We start from the raw sequence: 10026 nt of genomic DNA, 5'->3' as shown, positions 1-10026 counted from the left end.
TGACTGCCACAAGCATGGTGCCCCAGATGCTATTTTTATCTCATTGTTAGCAGAGATATTTGTCTCCCCACTTTCTTTTACTATGTGGTTTCCTTCTATTTTTTTAAGACACACCCAAAGAAAGACATTGCAGTAGAAAGCTCTGAGAATTTTCTAGGTCCTTTTCTGAACACTGCTAGGGCGGGGAAGATCTTATCAGGAAGCTTTACGTAGTGCCCAGGGGGATGATGGGGCTTAGTCAGAGAGTATATAAGGAGCAGCTCTCCAGGGCCACTGCATGCTGCACTCCCACTCTTTCTGAGTGCTTGAGCTTAGGAAGGAAGCATGAGGTGGTTCTGGGTCCTGGGGCTGGTGGCCCTCTCAGAGTGCTTCGTCAAGTAAGTATGGGGACAGCAAGAGGCATCGATCTCCTTTGGGCTCTTTCTTACCTTCTAAAACCCCAGATTACCTGGGAGTGGAGAAAATCATGAACTCACTGACATTTCTGTCCATCTTAAAGCTCCAGTGTTCATTTAGTGCTAAGCAGCTTGCCATTGCACAGAGGGTCCCAGGGGGCGGTCCCAGGGGTCTTAGGGCAGGCCTACAGAGTGTTAGAGCTCTGGGGGTGCTAGTCACATTATTAAGTGAATGGCGCTCCCTGAAATTGTTCTGTGCCAAACCCATACAGCTGTAAGTGTGGTGCTGTTCAGGAGCAGTGCTTCTCCCACATTGGCTTCTAGGTCTTCACCCTGCTCTCGCCCACTGTTTGTGTCAGTGTGCATCTCTGTGTCTCCGTCTCTGTCCCTACACTTCTCTCCTTCGCCTCTCTTTATCTTTGCATTTCTTTGTACATGCAGGCCTCTCTCTGTTTGCTTCTGTTAGTAGTCTCTCTTCTTTCTCTTCCCCCTTCATTGCTCTAATTTATTCTCCATCTTGGTCTTCTTGGGTTTCCTCATTTCCTGGCTTCCTCCCTCAGTCACCTTTGCTGGTTAGAGCCTGGAGAGAGACAAGGAGATCTACTTGCAGGCCCAGCTTTGCCAGTAACTTGTGTGATCACAACCAAATCCCAAGTTAACTGCATTTCAAATTCCTCTGCTGTTAAGATGGACAATGATCACCACTGTCCTTCCTTCCCAACAGTGATTTGAGGAAGATAGAGAAAGGACATAGTAACAGGAATGGCTGTCATTGTGGAGATCAGCTATGTGTCAGGGCATTGTCACTTAATACTCAAAACATTCCAGGGAAATGGGTTTTATTATTACATTTTTACAGATGGGTAAACTGAGGCAGAGGAAGGACTTCTTATTTGCCCAAGATGATGCAACAGAATCCAGATTCAAGCCCAGGTTCACTGTGTTGGGTGGGCCTGTCCTGATAATAAGAGGACACTCGTAAAATGGTTTGGAAATTACCCAGCCCTGTTCCAATGTATAGTGTTTTCTCTGTTTCTCTCCCAAATACTGGGTTGAAGGATTCCTCTAAAGAAGGTCAAATCCATACGAGGGAGCTTCAAGGAAAAAGGAATGCTGCAAGAGTTCCTGGAGAAGGATCCTAACAGGATAGCATTCACTCTCCCAGACCAGGAAATGTCCACGGAGACCCAGAGGACATACATGGACGTACGTGCACCCCCTTGGGCTGCCATCAAGTACTGGGATATATCAGGTGGTGGGACCCAGGATTTCAGGGCTGGGACCCCTGCCAGCAGAGACCTTGGCAACAGGGACCCTATCCCCAGTGGAGAAGACTCTGTCACCTTGATGATGGGTCTCTGGTGATCGGGACCAGAATCAGCCAGGTAACAGGTAGACACCCATTTCTGTGACAGTGATATGCACCTCTGAACCACATGGAGATTTACTAGAGGGACTTTATTCTTTCTAAGGTAAAGGAACCACTGAGCTAAGAAAGCCTCATTGATGGGTAAGCATTGCCTGACCCAATAACAACAAAGGAGACTGCAAAGCAAGTTGATATCCTAGATGTGGGAAGCTCAGCTTCTAGGGGCCCAAGACTCACACCGATAAAAACTATTGAGCCTTTAGGATGTTCCAGGTTATAATAAACATACAATCTGGTTATTGATATTGAGAGCAAAAGTTTTCATCCCTAATTAAAGAATTTATATCCCAGCCAGAGACAGGCAAGGAGAAAAGGAATGCCAAAAAGGGACTACTGCCTGGTATTGGTATTACATGCATTGTTTGGAAGAAGGAAAGAGCCCAGGAGCCCAGGGTGACCCAGGAGAGCTGGTTGGAGGAAGAGGGACTTGAGCTAAGGCTGGAAAAGGAGGATTTTGGAGACTGTAGGAGTTTTCAAATGAAGGCACAGGCTTGAGGAGCGTGGGGCAGCTAGAGAGTGAGCCGGAGACGTCGGGGCACCCGCTGACGCAGCACACGGGAAGCAGTGCTGTCAGGGTGGGAAGGCCTGTCCTAACTCCCCTTCCGGTATGGCAGCTGGTGTTTGTAGTCACCATTGGCATTGGTACACCGCCTCAGGAGTTAGACGTCCTCTTTGACACCGGCTCCAACCACTTGTGGGTGACCTCCGTCTTCTGCAACACCTCCGCCTGCGGTGAGCGCCTGGCCTCCCCCACGCGCCCAGCCCTCCCCCACCCGTGTCTGCCCTGAGCAGCTCCCCTCACGCCCGCCTCTGTCTGCAGCCAACAGCAACGCCTTCGACCCAGACCTTTCCTCCACCTACCAGTACTCCCATCAACTCACGTACCACGAGTATCTCTGCGGGAATGTGCAGGCAGTTGTCGGCCATGACGTTGTCCAGGTAACACGGAGAACAGAGGCTGAGGAAGGCCCTGGGAGCCGACGGCTGCTAACGCGACCCTGGGTGGGGTCAGCTGGGGTTCCCATTTTCCCCATTCCCAAGCAGCCGCGTGCCACAGGGTGGGTCTGTGTTCCTCCCTGGCAGATAGCGCTCCCGGCTACTCACGGGCTCCTCCAGGAGGGATAACCTGGAAAGTAGGACCATCAGGTTGGAGGTCCCTGGGAGAAGCCTATGTCGCAGGGACCTGGGAAAGGACGGTGCACCTCTTCCCTTTACGTGTCCTGGCTACGCCAGGCATTGGCCCAAAGCTTTGCTGTGTTCATTGTTCCATTCTCCTAACAACCCAGGCTTGGGCAGGCATGATTATTAGAAGCATTTCACAGGTGAGGGAGAGGAACAGAGGAGGGGTTTGCTTTGCCCAAGGACACACAGCTGGGCTGTGACTCTGGACTCACACAGGAGCGGGGTGCTGTCAGGAGAGGGCAGAACTGCACTGGGGTTTCTGGGGCCAGCCGAGGGCTTCAGATACAGGGGCCTGGAAAGCAGAGCATCCCCCACATGGGTAGTCGAGATAATGGACATTACCTCTGGAGACCCTAAGGTCTTGGAGAAAGTAATAGAGACTATGAGCTGCCACCTACACAAATGTGCCCATGTACAGACACACACAGGCACACTCTTGCATACATATTCAGGGATTCACAGACACATGAGAGTTCCCCACAACCTAAGGGGTTCCTAATTCCACATCCTGAGTGCCTGGGAACAGGGAGAGAGAGGGGGGCAAGCCCGGCCCTGACTCTTTTTCTGGAGGGTTTCCACTTAGTCATAATCTCTTTTTCTAAACTCATGAACACGTGTACAAAAGCATGTTCCCTTGGGGGGAGCTTTCCTAAGAAACCTGGTTGCTATGAGCTCTAATGTCATCAGATCATAGTGACGCCAAAACCTAGCAGAGCCTGCCCCCTCCTCTCTTTGCTCTCAGGCGGACCCTTTGGGTGCTCAGTCTCCCTCTCACCCCCTGTAACAAGAGCTTGAGGCCTGGGAACCAGGACTGAAAGGGCGGGGGGTGCAGGCCTAGGTTGAATCTGCAGGGGGCAGCCACATTCCTTTCAGTGTGTGTTCGGGGACCTGAGGGGCAGCCTGGGGCTCACCTGAGGCTCCTCCGGCGGCCCTCCCTCTCCTGGTGCCCTGCCCCCCCCCCCAGCCAGCCCCAGCCCCGCCTCCCCAACTTCCACTGAAAGACCCTCCTGCCCACAGGTCAGCGGCCTTGTCATCCCCTCCCAATCAATGGGCCTGAGCATCAGGGAGCTTGGCAAGTACTTGGAGCACGCGGAATTTGACGGCATCCTGGGACTGAGCTTCCCCGAACTTGGCGAGCCCCAGGGGCCAACCATCCTTCAAAACCTGAGGGCACAGGGCGTCCTTCCTAAGAACCTCTTTGCCATCTACCTGGGCAGGTATGGCTGTGCTAGAGCAGCTCTTTCTCCAACTTGGCGCTATGCCATTTCCAGTTGCATGAAATACTATAATCTACCTGATCCAGAAGTTTCCTTAAAAAGAGTCGAATCCAGGGTTCGTCAAATCTATGGCCTGAGGGCTAAAAAAAAAGCTTGTGAGTGTGGTCAGGATTGTTCACTTGCCCACTGTCCGAGGTTGCTTTGGCGCCTCAGTGGCAGAGAGGAGTATTTGCGATAGAGCTGATGCAGGCTCAAAGCCTACAGTGGTGTCTACCTGGACTTTTGCAGCAAACGTTTGCTGAGCTCTATAAGAGGCTCAGTGGAAAAAAGGCACAGAGAGGGGTGTGGCTAAGCTGGCCCATCAGGACTGGGAGGGGTAGGACCTAAACTCGGCCCTAGGGATTGTCCCCACGGTGGGCAGTCAATCCATCAGCAAGTCTCCAGGCACTGAGCTAGGTGGCAGGACAAGCTAAAGTCCCTGCTGAGGGTGTGGGGGGACAAGGGGATTGGGGAGAAGCAATTCAAAGGGAGACTGTGTCCTCCCCAGCAAGGCTGTGGTGGAGCCCATGGGTCTGTGTAGGAGCCCTGGGAGGAGAGTGGTTGGGGCTGGGGGTTCCGGGGGCCTAGTTCAATTCCCAACTCTGTGACCCTGCACTTGTGCTCTCCTGGGGTCTGAAGACCAACTCCCCTCCCGGCTCTGCTCTCCCTCTCGTTCCCTCCCTTTCCCCATCCCTCAAATGGGGTTGTCCTGCTGCCTCTGCACAGGCGTGTGAGTGCGTGCAGAGGGCGTGAGCAAGAACAGCCAAGCCCCCGGAGCAGCGCCGGGTGTGCAGCTGCTCCTGAGACACTGCCGCGGCTTTCCTCTCACCACGAGCCTTTCTCCCCCAGCCCCTCCAGTGAGAACAAGAACAACAGCGTGCTGATGCTCGGTGGGGTGGACCCCTCCTGCTACAGTGGGGAGCTCCACTGGGTGCCCGTGAGCAGGCCTTTCTACTGGGAGGTGGTCCTGGACAGGTGAGCCCCCGCTCTCCTTCCTGCCACAAGATGTTCTACACACCAAGAGTCAAAGACACATATTCAGGGTCACAGACAAACACAATTAGACATGCACACACATGCTCTGCCTGGGGTTTCCTGATCTCTCCAGAACCCCTGCCCAGGGTTCACCAGCCTGAGCATGAAGTGCTAAGAGAAGGGAAACATGAGCCCCTCGGTCCTGGGAAAGCTGAAGCCTGCAGGAAAGAGGCTCCAGCAGTGCAGAGGAGGTCAAGGTGGGTGGGAAGTGTGGTCTGAAGACCCAGAAGTGCAGGTGAGAAGGGGTTCCAGGGCCATTCTACCAGCCCAGACAGCAGTGTGAGTGGGAGACCAAATTCCCCATTGCCCATCTGAAAAGATATTTGAAAATCTCATAGGCAAATCAGGACAAACTGATCCCTCAGAGATTAGAGACCCAGACCCAGCAGGGGAGTGTGCAGGAGATCTGAAAGCAAAACCTATAAAACACACACCCCCTTACACACACTGTCCTCCCATCCCAGAGCTAGGACAGAATCAGGAAATGGGATTTCTGGGAATTGGCTGAGAATTAGGGGGAAATAATAGATCAGATTCTGCATGATACCATCAGACAATGCTTAAAATGCCCCTTGGAGGCTTCTGTGCCCATCTCCTTCTCCTTGGGTGAGCTCAGGCATTCCCTGGGCAGGGCTCAGGCCTCTTGCCTAGCCTCTCCCAGAAAGCCAATCCCCCCTGCTCCACTGAGCTGGGGGTCTGCTGGGGAGGCTGTAGTGGAAGCTGAGAGGATTCAGTGATCACGTATTAAAGGCTAGGACCTGGGAATCTCAGAGAACGAAGATTTATTATGAATGGCCGTGCCTGGCAGTCTCCTGTCCAAAAAGCTGAGCCCTGAGGAGGGGTTTTAGGTTACTTTTATATGAAAGACACACGGGGTGGGGCCAGTAGAGGTTTAAGGGTTCGTTTGAATACCTGCTAAGCTTAAATTATCATACTTCCCACATTCCAGGTAAGCTTGAATTAACGTATCGCCCACATTCCATCTGGATGTAACTTTTAATGCACATTCAGTTTACATCCTTTCTGAATATTTAAAGGCTATAGGCCTTAATTGGCTTTCTAGAAACTAGGTACATTTGCATACAGAATTAGGTAAGTTTGAATTCATGCATAGGTTATATTAAGACCACCTCTTCCAGAGCAGCCTGTTGTCCCAACATCACACACTGTATACTGATCTCCAGCTGTCCCTAATACATTTATTAATTAATTCTTGACTTTGTTTTGTTTTGTTTTCCAATGCTTTCTTCTTTTCTACTTCATTTAGTTCTGCTCTGATCTTTGTTCTTTCTTTCTTTCTACTTCCTTTGCGGTTAGTTTCTGGGTTTTTTTTTGTTTGTTTGTTTGTTTGTTTTTTCACTAATTCTTCCAAGTGTGCAGTTAGGTCTTTGATTTTAACTTTCTTCTTTTTTGATATATGAATTTATGCCTATGGATTTCCCTCTCAGTGTAGCTTTTGCAGCATTCCATAAGTTTTGATATGTTGCTTCATTAATTCTTTAATTCATTGATTGAACAAGCACACCTTGAGCATGTCCTATGTGCTAGGCACCAGAGGGAGACATAGAGGATACAACCTGCTCTTAGCGACCCCCCCCCATAAACTGAGGAAGATGCATGTGCATCAGCAAGCCACACAATTCATCACCATGTGGATATGTACTAGACACTAGTGCAGGTAGGACAAAGATGAAGAGAAGCCTGATCTATTCTGGGGGAACGACTTCCCTGAAAAAATGACAATTTAGCTGGAACCTGGAAGGTGAGGAGAAATTTGCCAAAGAGGGTGGGGGCAGGAGACCAGCATCTGCCAAGGTCCTGAGGCAGAAAGGAGCTTGCTGGCTTGGAGAACTGAAAGCCACTCAAACATCAGTGTTACGAGAGCAAAGGGAATCAGAGGGACGGGGCATGAGCAGAAGGACTCTTCTGGAGGCAGCAGGGGGGAAGAGCAGCCGAGGGACTGGAGAGTGACCCTGGTCCCTGTTTTTTCCCGTCTCAGCATTTCCATGAATGGGGTGCAGATTGCTTGTCAGGGTGGCTGCCAGGCCATCTTTGACACTGGGACCTCTGTGCTGCAAGGCCCACCTAAATCCATCCTCAACATCCAGAAGATCATTGGAGCTCGGCTCATCAAAGACGAGGTACAGGGTCATTCCAGAGGTCACCCTGGGGGATCTCCACATGCAGAAGGATCCTCTGGCCAAACTTTACCCACCCTCCTTCTCCTTCTCTGACAGTACATCCTCAACTGTAGAACCGTCTGCATCCTGCCCGACATCGTCTTCACCATCAATGGTGTCGACTACCCAGTGCCAGCCAGTGCCTACGTCTTCCGGGTGAGGGGCAGAAAAAGGGGCTGGTCCTCCAATGCTAGGACTTGCTGGAATGGTTGCACTACAGCTGTGATGTGGAGGCACCACTTGGTCGAGTCATGCCATTGTAGACACTGCCAAGCCCACCTGGCTGGGCTGGGCTGGGACAATCATCTTCCTTAGCTAAATTCTGAGCCAATACCCCATTCTGGGTCTAGTGTAGCTATAACAGGAAGAGAGACCCTAAGGGCTACTACTCCCAACATACAACCAGTTCAATCAGGAATCTCAGATCCATGAATATGGAAAGTAGCTACAGCGTTCCCTGAAATGGGCTTGAGGAATAATGACAGGTATGGTTGGCTGGGAATAGTCCCTGAATGCTGTTCCACCATAACTTTTTTAACTCATTTCAAATTGTTTATTTTATTATTATTATTATTATTATTATTATTACTATTTTGAGGTACCAGGGCCAGGCATTGGGACCTCATATGCAGGACGCTGGTGCTCAACAACTGAGCCACACAGGCTCCCCTGAATGTTTTTTTTCCTTCTGTTTGCTGGTTGTTTGTCTTTCTTTTTTCAGGAGGCACTGGGCACTGAACCCAGGACCTCTCGGGTGGGAAGCATGCAGTCAGTGGCTTGAGCCATATCTGCTCCCCCACCATAAGTTTTAAGAGTGCCCCTTCTATCTCAAAATTGTTCTGAACTGAAGGATAGCTTCTACGGTCATCATACTCATAAGTAAGCTTACAGTGTTAACCTGTTTCCTCCTCTGTGAAATGGGGAGCATCCCCTCCCTGAGTGGATGGACAGTGACCACAGAGCACCTGGCACATAGTTGATGCTCCCTAAGACCAGTTTCCCATCCGAAGCAGGGTGGGTTAAAAGAAGGCTTTGAGAGAGAGAAGTTAAATGATTGTGATCTTGAAATAGTGGGGCCAATGCTCCCCTCCTCAAGAAGGCACAGGGGAGGCCTGCTTGGATTGGGTGCTGGTCTACACCGGGCTCCCCACAGGGAGCTTGTGACACAGTGGCCCAGGGAAGGACAATTGGCAGCCAGGGCAGGACAGCATGAGGCCTGCAGGCTTAGGGAGCTCCAGTGCCAGGGGGCACCAGGAAAGTCAGCTGAGCAGCCTGGACTCACTGAGTGGGGGAGCCTGGGCTGCTGGGAAGAGGCTGCTGGGAAGAGGCTGCCAGAGCTCAGGCCAAAAGGACGAGTGGCTGCAGGGGAGAATCTGGGGCACTTGTTGCTGAGGGAACAGCCTGAACAAAGAGGAAGGAAACAGCCTTCAGGTGGGTGGTAGTTACAAGGACTTCCCTGGTCCTGGGGAGGGGAGGATGCACCCCAGTTCTGCAGCTGCTGCAGAGAGCCAGTTGGCACACAGCAAAGGAAGGCTTAACCTGGGAGAGCATGTTGCTGAAATGCCCCCAGTTCTGCATTTTGAAAGGTGGGGCATGCAGTGGCAGGTGAGTGATCAGGCTGACCAGTGAGGGTTTCTGTTTTTTCCAGTCACATAGGAACATCTGCTACAGCAACTTGTTCCAGAACACCGCCTTTACCAGTCAGAAGGTGTGGATCCTGGGCAACGTCTTCCTGAAGCTGTATTTTTCTGTTTATGATCTGGAAAACAAAAGGATCGGGCTGGCTCCCGCTGTGTAAATGCTGGGGCTTCTCCAACACACACGCAGGCCCCTCCCAAATACACACACATACACACATGTACACACAAGCACACTCATTCTGGTGATTCCTGCACAGTGGGGCTCTGCAAAGCTTGATTCTCACTTGTGATTAAAGTGTTTTTTGCAATGGTTCAACACTGACATTTGTGTCTCTTTGGATGGGAGAATGATATCAGAATGGAGAGCAATCTAGAATCTAGAGCTTAGAACAAAAAGGGAAAGACACTCCACTCCGATTAGCTTAAATGGAAATGGCTTTCTTTGGAAGGAAGAAGAGGTTATTGGAGGAACTTACCTTATGCCTGTGGCTGCTTTTGTGCCTCAGTGGCAGAGTAGAGTAATTGTGATAGATGTAATGCAGACTATGAAGTCTAAAACGGTGTCTACCTGGCCATTTACAGCAAATGTTTGCTGAGTTCTGCAGAATGCTCAGCAGAAACAGGGTGCAGAAAGGGGCTTTCCAAAGCTTGCCCTGTCAGGGACAGGAAGTAGGACTTGAACTCAGCCTTGGAACTCTCCTAGGGTGAGTGGCCAATCCATCAGCAAGTCTCTAGGTGCTGGGCTCAGTGGTGGGCAAAGCTGAAGTTCCTGCCTGCTAAGGGTCTTGTGGGTGGGAGGGAAGTGGGAAAAGGTAGAGACATGGCGGGACCCCTGATGGCAGACTATGTCCTCTCCATCAAAGGCTCTGGTGTTGTCCCTGGGTCTGTGCAGGAGGTTGGGAGAAGAGC

General features: G+C 51.1%; 1 protein-coding gene across 1 annotated transcript; it reads left to right on the top strand.

Moving 5' to 3' along the window:
* The first annotated feature begins 266 nt into the window (after nt 1-266).
* Nucleotides 267-9433, top strand: LOC101417594 (pepsin F-like). The gene is made up of 9 exons (XM_058305373.1): nt 267-377; nt 1454-1601; nt 2439-2556; nt 2645-2763; nt 4024-4223; nt 5112-5237; nt 7297-7438; nt 7535-7633; nt 9126-9433. The coding sequence occupies exons 1-9, from the start codon at nt 325-327 to the stop codon at nt 9273-9275; spliced, it is 1155 nt and encodes a 384-aa protein (XP_058161356.1). The 5' UTR covers nt 267-324; the 3' UTR covers nt 9276-9433.
* The last annotated feature ends 593 nt before the right edge of the window (nt 9434-10026 follow it).

The sequence above is a fragment of the Dasypus novemcinctus genome, chromosome 10 (assembly GCF_030445035.2).
Source record: "Dasypus novemcinctus isolate mDasNov1 chromosome 10, mDasNov1.1.hap2, whole genome shotgun sequence".
NCBI classification, from domain to species: Eukaryota; Metazoa; Chordata; class Mammalia; order Cingulata; family Dasypodidae; genus Dasypus; species Dasypus novemcinctus.
This window is presented reverse-complemented; position numbering and strand designations above follow the sequence as displayed.